The 14883-nt window shown below is 36.0% G+C and overlaps 1 protein-coding gene across 6 annotated transcripts in view; it reads left to right on the top strand.

The window, feature by feature from the left end:
* Positions 1-14883, top strand: part of CNTNAP4 (contactin associated protein like 4) — a 227469-nt gene that overhangs the window by 179639 nt on the left and 32947 nt on the right. For all 6 annotated transcript variants that reach the window (XM_023528552.1, XM_023528553.1, XM_023528550.1 and 3 more), the window contains one exon: positions 2545-2672. In XM_023528552.1, the coding sequence (XP_023384320.1) occupies positions 2545-2672 (128 nt within the window). The remainder of the gene's footprint in view (positions 1-2544; positions 2673-14883) is intronic.

Here is a 14883-nt window from a genome sequence, read left to right as displayed (position 1 = left end):
TAGTAACTTATATACATGGGATTTAAACCAAGCAGCAGTCTAATTATGGTGTATGTAACTATTTTCCTATTTTGCCTCCTCTAACCAGTTTTGGGATCAAAGAAGAAATCAAGAGCACAACAGTATTTAGAGGAGAAAATGATAATATAAACAAACTAATAAAAGCAAGAATTTATTATGAGTAAAACATGTTGATAATTGTTGAAGGTATATAGTGGATACTTTAGGGTTTATTGTACTGTTTGTGTATTTATGTATACGTTTGAAAGTTTCTATGATATATGGTTATAAATAAAAGATAAAAACAGAGGGAGGGGAAAAAAGAAAAGCAGTTATTAGAAACCACCCCGGGGACACTGATGTTTGATTAGCAGGCAGAAACTTTAAAGCATCTATTATAAATATCCCCAAAGACTTATATAAAAATAATAACAAGTGAACAAAGTTAACTAAGCAGATAAACGAGAACTATATTAAAGAAGCTAATGTAGATTTTAGAACATGGAAGTACATCTGAAGTGAAAAATTCACTGAATTTACTAAACTTATATAGGACATAGCAGAAGAAATCATCAGTAAATCTGAAAACAGATCAAAAGAAATTATTCAGTCTGAAGAACACAGGAACAACAATAATAACAACAAAAAGATTGAGAAAAAAATTAACAAAACCTTTGCGACTTTTGGAAAAATATCAACAATTTAACAGGCAAGAAATTGGAGTCCCAGAGAATAGGAAATAAAATGAGACAAAAATATATTTGATGAAACTGAATGAAAAAATTTTAATTTTGTTTAATAAACATCTGTGGTAGCAAGCCCTATGATTGATCATCCATCCAGCCTATTATTCACGTCATTGTGTAGTTCCCTCCCTTCGAAGGTAGTCTGGACCTCGTGACTTGCTTCTGATGAATAGAATATGGTAAAGGTGATGAGACATCACTTCTGAGATGAGGTTGTAAAACACGGTGAATTCTGACTTGCTTGCACCTCTCTCTTTGACTCTCCCAGCTTTCTTGTTCTGATAAAGCAAACTGTCATGTTATGAACTGTCCTGGGGAGAGGCCCATGTGGCAAGGAATCGAGAGTGGCCTTTAGCCAACAGCTGTTGAATAACTGAGGCCCTCAGTCCAGTAACTGGCAAAGAATAGAATAGTGCCAACAACCACATGAGTGAGCTGGGAAGCAGATCTCTCCTTAGCCAAGTGCTGAGGTGACTGCAGTCCTCACCAAAACTTTGACTATGGCCTTGGGAGAGAGCCTGAGCCAGAGGATCTCCTTAAGCTGTGCCAGAGTCCCGACTAGGATCTAGTTCATAAATGTTGCTGTTTTAAGTCACTAAGTTTTGGGGGTGATTTGTTATGTCATAACAGATAACTAATACAACTTCAGTGCACAGGTTCCAGAAACTCAGAGGATCTGATGCAGAATAAAACAGAGAAAAGTACACCTTGGCTTGTGTTCAAATTGCTAAAAGCTAATGACAAATGTTTTGAAAGTAGCCAGATTGGGTGGATCTAGTAGAACATATTCTATGCAGGGAACAAGGATACAAATGAGGGCTGACTACTCATCATTAGCACAGGTCAGATGTCCATGGAATGATATTTTTAATGTGTTGAAAGAAAAAGCAATGTCAACCTAGGATTCTACATGAAACAAAATATATTTCAAAATGAAGGTGAAATGAAGTTCTTATCAAATTAAACACATGCTGAGAGAATCTGTCGCCAACAGAACTGCACCATAGAAATACTAACATATTCTTCAGGCTGAGAGAAATATCACCAGATGAAAACTCAGATCTTTAGGAAGAAATAAAGGAACTGGAAATTGTGGATATGTCAGTAAATATAAATCCTTCTCTTCATTAAAAAATTAATTAAAATTTGCTGTTGAATTATAAAGTTTATAACATCTGGATTTAAATATATTACAACAGTAGCACAAAGAACAGGTCATATAAGTGTGTGTGTTGGGGGGAGGTATGTTAAGGAAATTATCCTGTAGTAAGTTTTTGACATTTTATATTAAATAATATATTAAATAAAATCTAAGTAGCCTATAATAAATCAAGGATGCATTTTGTAATCAATGAAGCAAATATTAAAATATAATAACCAGGCATATAGCTAAAAAGTTAATAAATAAAATAAAATTAAATACTAAAATATGGTATACACCAAGAGACGACAGGAAAGAGGGGACAGAAATACAGAATATCATATGGGGAAAAAAAAAAGAAACAAATGTCAAAATGGTAGATCTAAAAACACAGTTATCAATCATTATAGTAAATGTTAAGGTAGAAAATAGCCAACTGAATTTAAAAATCAACAACTATATTCCATGTGCAAGAGGTATTATAATGTTGCCATGTTTTTATATGCTCAGATGAGCAATTTGATCCTTACTCTTGTATGTATGCAAATTTAGCTCTGAACATCTTGGCTTTGAAATGCAATAAGGTCTATTGTTTATTTGATAATTATATTAATCAGAGTAATTTTAAGAATTTTGTTGCTGTTATTATTTTTTTAGGATGAATGACACTGGATTCCTTTCTTATAAAGAACATCTGCCGGTAACTAAGATAGTGATTACAGACACAGGCCGGCCACATTCAGAAGCAGCTTATAAACTGGGGCCTCTGCTCTGCCTGGGAGACAGTAAGTGGTGGCAATGTGTTGTAAATGCATCTGAGAAAAGTGATGTTACTTAAGAATCGTGTTTCTATCATATAATAATCGATCAGACCTATATTGTGAAAAGTCATAAGCAATGTCTGAAATATTCTTTTAGTCAACAAATAAAATACGAAGTGCCAAGCCTTGTAATGAATGCTGTGAAGGCAAACCTTCCTGAGATCCTAGAGAAGGAAACCACTAAGCATCTGGGTGATTGGTTCATAAACGCATTCCAGCATTTCCTAAATTTCTGCATGCCATTATCCATACGAGAAAGCCTTAGAGCTGTGCAAAATTGTTAACAATGTATGTTAATTTCCTGTTGTTGTGCCTGGGGTGAGATTAGAATGTCAATAGAATCAAATACCAGTGTAATCAAACATAGTTCAACTTTTAATCTTATTTTTTTTTTTCAGTTTGTATATGTGTTTACTCTAACTCCATGGGACATGCTGTTGTGCCTATTCAATGTATTAACACTCTAAACCAGAATTTTAAAATTCAAATATAGTTTCACAGGAAATACATGTTTTTAGCAGGGAATAAAATGAGCATGTGTGTCCATTCATAAACTCTCTGAAATCAGTTAGGTTAGAGACTGATGCATTAATTCTCTAAGCTTTTAGTTATTTCTAGAATTTAAAATGGAAATTGAAGAAATATTTATTAACTTTAAAAGTATACATTAAAATAAAATTTTATTCTAGCGGCTCGACAGAGGAAGAGATGCTCTGACAATTCAGTGGATTTATGGAGATACATAGCAAATGTTGCTTAGTTAAAAAGCAAAGATGATACTGGGCTATAAAAATTTACATATACATTGTAAAAAACTGTCTGCCATTATACCTATCATCCCTAATCTTTATCATCTCTACTTCCTGTTCTGCCAGTAGGCCTTACACAATCATGTGAAGATGACATAGGATATTTCATGGAGAGAAAAATTATGTGCAAAGAGATGAGGTTGTAAACTCAGGGTGCATCCGGGAGAGTGCCACAGCTTTGTGTGACTATAGGAAATTGTTCTATACATCACATGCACTTTTCACTGCTGGCTCTGCTCTTAACTCTTCGGGGACCCAGGCTGGCTTTCGCCAGCCCCTTCATTTCATTTGTCACAATACCTGGGGTAATGGCCTGCTTTGTCTGAGGTCACTACCGACTCTGTCCCTTAGGTTTCTTTCTCAGAAACTTCCTACCAGGAACTCAGGCACACAGCACCTTTTCACTTAGAGCAGTGATTCTCTGTCCAAGGTGATTTTGCCCTTTCAGTGGACATTCGGTAATATCTGGGGACATTTTTGGCTACCGCAGTTGGGGAGGGGGAGCGGTTTGAATGCTACTGGCATCTAGAGGGAGAGGCCAGGGATGCTGCTAAATATTTCACAGTGCGCAGGGTAGCACTCTACAACTAAGAATTATCCAGTCCAAGATGTCAATAGTGCTGAGGCTGAGAAACTAGAGCATTAAATGTTTGTGATCATAAGGATACGGGGCTGGGAGGATAACAACATTAGGAATGAGAATTTACAAATAGTTTGTGTTTAGAGATCTGCTAATTAATCTCTGGCTTATTAAAAAACAGTAACCGAGAGCTTTCCTTGCTTGGCCTTCTTGTCTCCTATATCTATTTTAGGGTCGAGGCTCATCCTCACGTGAGGTCATAGGCCCATTTCCGCATGAAGGGCTCATTTTTATTTTCTCAGTAAGAAGAGCAGTGGCCGCAGATAAACAAACACCCCGTTTTCTCTCTATGGAAAATCTGTACCCTGAAGGTTAAATGCCCTGGGAACATATTTTTTTCTTTCGAAGTGAGATACACTGTATAGATATGAGGCTTCTAGATATGGAATCATGCACATTGGGCCTTATAAGCAGAAGAAAGGTATGTGGACCTTATCCAGAAGGCATTAAGACTGGAACATTGAAAAATTAAGGCTTAATCTTCATGATCCAAATGAAAGCGTGAAGAACAGTTGTAAACCTAAAGATCAGCAAAGATGAGGAAAAGTGATGAGGGCTTGAACTGGGCAATGGCTGGCATGGGGCTGAAGAAGGGGCTTAGCTGGAGAGGTACATTCAGCATGGTTTACAGGGGAGTGGAGGCTGAAGGGGTGTGAGGATGACCTCCAGCTATCTGATTTCAGTAAAGCTGGTAGTACCCTTCGTTGAGACCAGGAATTTTTAGATTTGAATAGAAAACTGGAAAGATGAGAATAAAAAAAATTTGGCTTTATCACACAAACTAGAGATGTTGGAAATTTTATATTAAGCCATGTTTTTCTAGGAAAGAAGACAGAAGGCTTGAGAAAGCAGGACAGATGAACAAAAATGAGTATGAGACTTACTGGTACCAGACATGAGCTTACACCTAGTTAATTGATATTGTCTTTTTCCCAGTCCTTCTTTTCATTTTTAAAAATATGTCGGTATTTCTGAAATCCATGTCACTGCTACTGTTGTCGTTTGATGTCGAAAATCATAGTTCACATCATTAGGTGTTTTACCTAAAGTACAATGTAGATGAATGATAAAGCTGTCTTTAAAGTTGTGCTGCAGGCATAAAACTTAGTAAATACTGTTGTCCTTGATGAATTTATTTATTTGTGGATATGGGGATAAATTATAATCTATAAATATGTAGGTTAAAAGTAAGAGGGCTCTCTCCTGTACTTTCCTCTTTGCTCCCTCTCCCAGGAGCGGTGGGAATATCTTCATTTTCGAGGTACCTAGCAATTTTTCAGCTTCACCATGCATGCAGATGACCTGGAGAGCATGCCAGCTGGAGCTGGAGTATCTTCAGAACTCTTCCCAAATGCTAAGGAGAAAGAGCAGAAGTCCAGTATTGACACACAGGGTTAAATGTTTTTGAACTTCCTTCAGGAAGATATCTACAGGGAGCTTTTCCTGTTTTCGCAGATCCCACAGCACAAAAAACTTGTGGATCGCTGATGGCTTCTGGCTTCGTTTCCTTTTCACTTGGTTTCCTTCATCTGCAGAATCTCCCCAATCCTTTTTACCGAAAACGTTCACACTCAGACTCAAACCCTTCCTCCATGAAGCATTCCACTGGTCTCTAGAACACTTAGTCCTGCACTTTCAAAGAATGTTGACCATATTACAAAGATATATTTCTCATACAGACTTTTCATTATTTTTGAGCCTATCAAGAGCAGGTCTATTGTTCATTTATTATTGGTTCCTAGTACCTAGTACATTACCTGTTACATGAAAGAAAATCAATAAATAGCAGTTCGTGAAAGAAAGAGAATGATCTTTCATGTGCAGCTCAAGAAAACTATAGCTCGTGAATTATTCATGAGAGACAGGAATAAGTTTTTGATAAGCAATTAAATGATATGCAAATATATACTTTTAATGAAAGTTTAGATTATATTGAAAGACTTATTCTGATTTGAAAAATCACATAGTACAAGGAGCACCTAGGTCTAATTGAACCATGAGCCATTCCTCCTCAGTACACCTGGACTTGTGACAGTGGAAGTGCTTTCAAATAAGCACACATTTTACTTGATATTACTACTCTTTGCTTTTCACTTTTTAAATGATATGGTGCCTTCATAAAATTGAAACACTTTCTACTTCTTGGAAGAAAATATTTTGTGGCCTATTTTGCTTTGTTTTGATTTCTGTTCTTTAGAAAATATTTGTGTCACTAATAATTGATATTTAGGAAATTTTACAAATGGGAGGGAACAAAAATTCTTTCTAACACTTTCAAAATACTCCCATTTTTTGAGACTAGGAATCCTGATAATTCTCAGGACTACAATAATACCCTTTCTTGACAATTTTATACATGTATATATCTTTATTCATTGTTTTAAATATTAAACATTAATGTAATTGATACAGAGTTGTTATAAAATTTTAAGGTATTCCAAGATGTCAAAGAGCATAATAATCACCAAGAGTCACACAACTCAGAAATACTGAGTAATACCAGTGAGTGTTATTCCAGGCATCGCTAGATATTTCTAGGGCAGGGTTTTCCAACCTCGGCACTCTGACATTTGGCTGGATGATTTCTTGTGTGGTCGGGGCCGTCTTGTGCATTGTTGGACACTTAGCATTATTCCAGTGGCATCACTCTCCCCGTCCTGACAACCAAATATGTTCCCCGAAGTTGCCAAATATCTCCTGGGGTGCAAAATTGCTCCAGGGTGAGAACCCCAGCCCTATAAAGGAGAATAGAGATTTAGAAATAAATTTACAAAATTTTATTAATTGACATTGAGGAAGAAGAAACTAAAATGAAGCCAAAGGAATTGCTTTATATCATTTATATATCCGATAGATATTCAACTTGAATGATCCTGCTGAACTTTTTAAAAGCTACGAAAATTTTCAAATGTTACAGAGTCACTAGATTTTACATTAAACTACTTTTTAAATTTTAGACAATATTGAGCTATTCCGAAAACTGGGAATATTATCACTCATTTGTCCAATCATCTTTTTTTCCCCTGCCACCTAACTTTTGCTAGTTTTGCTATTATTTGTATAGTTATTTATTTTTCAATGCTAACCACTAGTCCTATCATCAGACCTTCTCTATTCTTCAATGATTTTTATTTTGATTTATTTCTTCTTGGATCGCCTTGGTAAGTAGTGGATATTTTCATTTTTCCCCCCAGGAAGACCCTTAAGCGTTGCATTTCCTGGGTTGGCACATGCTTGAGAATACTTGTTGCCTCAGAACTCTACATCAAACTTGGCTGGTTTAACTTTATATTGTTTTTTGGTAACAGCTTTATTGCCATATAATTCACATGCCCTACAATTCACCAGTTTCAAGTGTACAATCCGATCATATTTTAGTATATTTAATTATTTTAGTATATTACGTAGTGTTGTACAATATACTAAATCAATTTTAGTATCACTGTAATCAATTTTAGAATATTTTCATTATTTCCAAAAGAAATTTGTACCTATTTAGCAGACACTTCCTGTTTCCCTCTCATCCACACGTCAGCCTTAGTCAACCACAGATCTACTTTTTATCTCTACAGATTTGCTTGTTCTGGACATTTTCTAGAGATGAAAACAGAATATGTGATCTTTGTTACTGGCTTCTTTCACTTAGCATAGCATTACCCAGGTTTATCCATGTCGTGGCATGTATCAATACTTCATTATTTTTATGACCAAATAATATTCCATTGTATGGATATGCCACATTTTGTTTATCCGTTAATCAATTGATAGACATTTGGATTTGTTCCACTTTTTGGCTTGTATGAATAATGCTGATATGAACATCTATGTAGAAGATTTTTTGTGGACCTACGTTTTCATTTCTTTTGTATATACATCCAGGAGTAGAATTTCTGTTTTGTAAGGTAACACTACACTTAACCTTTTTAGAAACTGGCGTAACAGTTTTGGGTCATGCTCTGTGACTTTCAGCAGTTCGTACATATTATCCCACTCTTCACTGAGAGGTGCAGGCATCTTTTTTTTTTCACTTCTTTTCTAGATATCTTCTGATTGACTATATTTTATTATGAAGTAGGGTTTTATATTTATTTTTCCCGTAGAGGGCTTTTATTTGCTTTATTCTCAGAGTTATTTCAAACCTGGGCATGCCTGCCTTTTGCCTTAACACTTAAAAAAAAAAAAAAACTTAGGCTGGATACATTTTCTTTCTGTACCCAGTGGTTCTTTATCTTCTGGTTTTGAATGTTGCTGTGGAAAGTTCTGGGTCAAACCTACTTTTCCACCTTGTAAGTGACTTGCTTTTTCTAAATGAGAAATTTAAGCAATAATTATCCTTAAAGGTCAGTAACTTAACAAGTAACTTAACATATCAGTGTTGTGTATTGGTATTATTTTTTCCTGAAATAGAACATGATGTGCTATACACATACATTTTATAAGCTGTTAAAAGAGTTGTTGCAAGCACAATCTAAATTTCTGCTCTCAGCTCGTTCATCTGCACAAGGTAGTATTTTTATTTCTTTGGCATTTGAAGTTTTCAAACAATTTTATTAAATGTATTTCTTCTCAGTTAATTCGTTGTGTTGAAATTTTATGTCTAATCAAGGCATTCCCCAAATTTACATAATTAGAAAGATTTTTCTAAGTTTCTTGTTCTAAGGAATTTTTGTCGTTGCAATTATTTTCATTTTGTCTGCATTGACTTGTTCAGCTGTCTGAGAAATCACAGCTGCCCAGAATGCATTAAATAATCAAAGGTGCATGTAGGCAATAAATAACTTTGCAAAAGTTATATTCTTAGACTGGAGAAAGATATTGACTAGTGATTTGTTTAATTTCTCTTCCGTTTCACAGAGTTCTGTTCCATTTGGCAGACTACGTATAAACCATTAAAAAGAGTGAAGATCAATTCCATTTTAACAAATAACATATAATTTAATTTTGCAAGCTCTACTGTGTCTGATAATCAACAATTAGAAATTTCTTTTTATTTTAATTTTTGTATTTTATTTTCTTTCCTTGAGTTTTCTTTATTTTTTTCCTAAGGTTTCTCCACCTTTTACTCTCTCCTCGTCATCTTCTTTTTCTATTCTTTCTGCCTTCTCTGTCTTTTCCGTCTCCCTCTTTCTACTTATTTACTAAAGAATTTGAGTTTATTTATTGAGATATATATGATACAACCAAACTGAGATCAATGACTTTAAGCTTTGTGATTGCTACTTTGAAAAAGGACATCTTATAATTTCATTTAACAAACATTTATTAAGCCTATACATTGTACTGTGCCTTCTCCACATCCAGAGAAAGGAGGGGTGGGGGAGGGAGAGAGGCACACATAATAGGAAAAAATATCTGCATTTCTGCATTCTTGGAGCTTGAGTTCTCTTGGTTGATTAAACAATAAACAAGTAAAATATATGATATGATAGATGCTAGTGTTGTAAAGACAATGTAAGTGAGGCAGGATGGGATGAGATTAGAAATTTTAAATAGGATGTTCATTAAATGTTCACTAAAATGGTGGCATTTGAATAAAAATCCGAAGGAAGTAAGGGAGCAAGGCATGTTTATATCTATGAAGGAGTGCCCTAGACAGAGGGGAAAACCAGAGTAACCACACAGAGATGGGACTGTAGCTGGTATGCTCACGGAACAGCAAAACAGCCACTGTGTTTTGAGCAGGGTGAACAAAGCGGAGAATGGTAGATGAAGTAAGAGAGGGAACTGGAGGTCAGATTATGGAAGATTTTCCTGAAAATTATTTTTCCACCTAAATAAGATTGGAAAACATTATAGAATTTTGAGAAGAAAAGGGGCGTGATCGAACTTATGCTTTAATGAGATTGAGCAGGGTAAGGCTGACGTACGGAAACCATATTACCAACTCAGATGGTAGATATGGTGGTGGCTTGGGCCACGGGCACGATGATGATAGTTGCAGTATGGGCACAGTTCAGAAGAAGCAATAAAATTTGCTGATGGGTGGATGTAGACTGCAAAAGGTAGAATCAGAACGACACAGGTATTTGGTCTAACAATCCATTAGAGGCATAGAATTGGCATTAACTGAGGTGGAGAAGATTGCTCCTGGGGCCATTGAGTTGCAGAGAAATATAAAGGTCTAATTTTTGAACATATTAAAGTTGAGTTACCGTTAGACTTTCAGATACAGATATAGAGTTATTAGTTTGATAGTTTCAGGATTCATAATATATATATTTATAAGTTATCAACATATTTAAAGCCACAAGATGGACCAGTGGGGGTTGTGGATGGAGAAGTACAATGAAATGACAAGACCTTAGAGCACTCAAACGTGGATAGGTTGAGGAGGTGAGGAGGAAGAACAAAAGAAAACCACTAGTGATTATACCACTAATGAGAAAGGCAAAAGTGCTGGTTTTTGAGAATCTAAATGAAGAAAATATTTCCAGGAGGAGAGAACAATCAGCTATGTTAACTGATATTGATAGGTTAAATAAGTTGAAGGTTGAGAATTCACAGAAGACTGATATCTAGAATACATAAAGAACTCTCAAGAGTCAACAGTGAAGAAAAGATTAATCCAATTAAAATACAGATGTTATGGATTGAATTGTTCCCCCCCTCTCCAAAATTTAATTGTTACAGCCCTACTCCCCAGTGTGATTGTATTAGGCTGTAGGGTCTTTAAGGAGGTAATTTAAGTTAAATGAGGTCATAGAGGTGGGGCCCTAATCTGATTAGATTCGTGTCCTTATAATAAAAGGAACAGATACCAGAGAGCTGTTTCTCCATTGTACACAGAGGAAAGGCCATGTGGGGACACAGTGAGAAGGCAGCCATCTGGCATTTCTATATTTCATTTTATTCACTTTTAAGAAAGGTAGTGTTACCAAACTTGAGTGTTTACATTACATATGTACATATTTCCACATGTCAATCATACTTCAATAAAGTGCTTTAAAAAAAGAAAGGTAGAATGATTAACACATCATGTGCATTTTGATCTTAAAAGTAATAGTCTTAGCAATATACATTTTTCAAATACTATTTTCTTCTCAAACAGCTTTATTGAGGCATAATTTACGTACCATACAATTCAACCATGTAAAGTGAACTGTTCAGTGGCTTTTAGTATATTCATGGCATTGTCCAACCATTAAGAGAATCAATTTTAGAACATTTTTATTACCCCAAAAAGAACTCCACACTCCTGAGCCCCTGTCATCCTTCAAGTGTCCTATCTCCCCAGTCCCAGGAAGCCACTCCTTTTGTATCTTTAACTCTTATTTTTAAAAGGATAATCTATTAATAATACAAATATCTTAAAAATTACTCATAATCTTAACATTCTATTATGTCAAATTTCCCAACTGGCTCTTTTTACTTTATGTTTCTAATTAAATACTCAGTACATCTTCCTCTTCCACATAAATGACTATTTAGATCCCGTTATCCATTCCAATCTTTTTTAATTCTGGAAATATTAAAGTTGATATTCCTGAAGGAATCATTCTGACTCTCTGGTACCCTAAATTGAATTTAATTAAAATATGTTAATTATTAATTACTTTTATTAGTAGCAATTATTAATTAGTTCCTTAGACTAATACATTATGATTGTTTTTGTTGAGATGATAAAAGGGCATCTTACTTTCTTGATTAGCATTCACACATAAGTGATTGCTTTTAGGTCTGCTAGTGGGGCAGTTTAAGGATTTTTAAACCATCTCATAGACAAGGAATCCTCTCTTCAAAAACCTGCAGCTTCCTGCTGGTGGCTGCCTGCTGGGTTCTGCTCTGCCTCTTCCTGGCCCCTCCTTTCTCGGAGGCAGCCCAGAGTCTCCCGTGTGCTTCTTACAGTCTGCAAAGAGCTGAGATATCATAACATTATTTGATCATAGAAATAACGGCCTTTGCTTTCTTTATAATTGTTTTGAATTAGCGGCAATTTCTTCTTCCAATAAAATATTCTTTATTCTTTACCTAGTGTCAATCTGTAAAATAAGGTTTACTAACTAGATAAAATCAGTACTATTATGTGTGCGAGAATATTTAAGCTACTAAAGGTAATAAATTGTTTTCATTACTGTAAATTGTATTCATTATAAAGATAGCAGCAATTCAAAGAATTGTTCCTCTGTTTCAACCAGTTTCCTGAAACTTCCTATAGGATGCTTTATTAGGTTAGCTGTGATATAAAAATGAAACAAATGAAATAGTATATCTTATAATAATATTATCTAATTTAGTCTTTAAGTAATTTTGAGTGTTCCTATTTCTAATCAGACCAAATAAATAAGATTCATTAATATTCCATAATTTAAAGTTACATCTTTATTTTAATTTTCATGCTATAACTTTTCCATAGAAAGGCATTTAATTTCCTCTAAAAATAGGTCAGTTAAGAACTTTTAAGAACACAAATGTGTTGTTATTCCTGACTTGATATTGTGCATTTTCTTTTATCCTTTCCTAGAGATAAAAATGTCTAAGCTTAGAAATAGCTATAAAATGAAAATAAGGACATACTCAGATAATACACGGTTTCATTTGGCTGTATGAAAAACAAGCTCTCGAAGTATATTCTCAGCTGAAAAAAATCAGTTCTAAAATTGTCCATATACGATCTGAGAATTGACTTTTGAATCAGGTCTGTAAGAAACACAAAAAATAAAATGCCGTCATGTTCCACATGACGATGTTCCTGTCGATGAAGGACTGCGTATACAGCAGTGGTCTTGTAAGATTATAATGGAGCCAAATTTCCTGTAAGAAATGGAAGGATGAGTTGTCCAGGAGGAATTGTTTTTCTCTGATGGGAGCAGTATCTGTGGGGCTTGGCATTAGGTTCCCTCTCGCTCACAGCACCTCTACTCTGAGTGCCCAGGCGGACATCCCAGTCAGCCAGCCACTGACCTGTTTCAGCACAGAGGAGCCTGTTCCCTAGTGCTACGTATTCAGAGGGCGCTACAGCCCTCCCAGAGGTAGCACAATGGTCTTCAGAGTGCATTGCTGTCAATTCTTTGCTGAGGACCCGAGATCTTATACAAGGACACAGGTCCACAGGAGCTACCTTAACAAATATTAAGTGTCATTGTCACCTCAGTAAAAGCTTTCTGTGGTAGTGTTGATTCAGCCTGTCCCTGAACTTTGGAAATATTTTCAGGTCGTAATGATGAAAAGCATATAAAACTTTTATTCCTTCTATCAATTCAATGTCAGAGATAGCCTTTTGTACCAGATCAGGACAATGGAACCAAAACCAAATTCCCAAAGTCTAAATATTGGGTCCTCAGTTCTATGCACTCTCCATGTTAAACACCCTCTTTTTTTATGAAGGCCACAAAGTTCTCTAATCTGACTACTGCTGCAAACGCGATCGCAGTGACAACGCCCTATGTCCCTTTCTCTCTCCATCCTGATTTCTTATTCCCACTTCTCCTCCGGTCTCCTCCCACTCCCTGCCGACACTCACTGTTACAGAACCTACTCCTGGCCCAGACAGTTTCTCCTCGTGTTTCCAATCAGTCCAGCACACCTGCTCCCTGTTCGTGGAGCAGCACTGACAGCTTCGATGTTCCACCTCTGACCGTGTCCAGTGGAAGCCGGGGGAGGGCTTGTGGGACAGTGTTTATAAAGCCTGCAGTGGTGCACAGTAATGGCTCAGGCCTTCACATCACTCACCACTCAGTCACTGACTCACCCAGAGCAACTTCCAGTTCTGCAGGCTCCATGCTTGGTAAATACCCTATGCAGGGGTACTATTTTTTTCTTTTATACTGATTTTTACTGTACCTTTTCTATGTTTAGATATGTTTAGAAACACAAATGCCATTGCGTTATGGTTGCCTACAGTATTCAGTACAATAATATGCTGTACAGGTTTGTAACCTTGGAGCAATGGGCTATGTAGCAATGGGCTATGTAGGCGTGTAGTAGGCTACACCAGCTAGGTTTATGTAAGTGATGTTCACACAAGGACAAAATCACCTAATGACGCATTTCTCAGAACGTATCCCCATCGTTAAGCAATGCATGACTAGATATAAGCACTGCTTGTTCAATCCAGAATCTATAGAAAATAAATTAAAATCTAAGGAACAAATAGAAACTGAGTCAAGTTTGTGATTTTTGACTCTAGCTAGGTATCTATTCTTTGCAAACATAATGAACCGTTTGGGGGTAAGGTTTACTTTTTTGCAAAACCTTATATATACTACGTTTTTTTTCCTATACATACATACCCATGATAAAGTTTAATTTATAAATTAGGCACAGTAAGAGATTAACAACAACAACTCATAGTAACATAGAATAATTATAACAATATACTGTAATAAGAATTATTGGAATGCAGTCTCTCCCCACCAACCGCCGATAACGGATGTGATAACCGAGATGGCTACTAAATGACTAACGGGTGGAGAGCATATACACTGTGGAGATGCTGGAAAAAGGAATGATTCGCATCCTGGGCAGGACAGAGCAGAATGGTGTGAGATTTTATCATACTACTCAGAATGGCACGTGATTTAAAACTTATGAATTGTTTGTTTCTGGAATTTTCCATATAATATTTTTGGACCACGATTGACTGAGGGTAACTGAAACTGCAGATGAGAGGGGCCTGCTGTACGCTTTTCTTCCATGAAGCTAATTTAGATGGAATTTTATCCAGAGAGAGAGAGAGAGAGAGAGAGAGAGAGTGTGTGTGTGTGTGTGTGTGTGTGTGTGTGTGTGG

The sequence above is a fragment of the Pteropus vampyrus genome, unplaced genomic scaffold (genome assembly GCF_000151845.1).
Source record: "Pteropus vampyrus isolate Shadow unplaced genomic scaffold, Pvam_2.0 Scaffold29, whole genome shotgun sequence".
NCBI classification, from domain to species: Eukaryota; Metazoa; Chordata; class Mammalia; order Chiroptera; family Pteropodidae; genus Pteropus; species Pteropus vampyrus.
The sequence above is the reverse complement of the archived record's forward strand: the minus strand, read 5'-3'. Positions and strand labels throughout refer to the sequence as shown.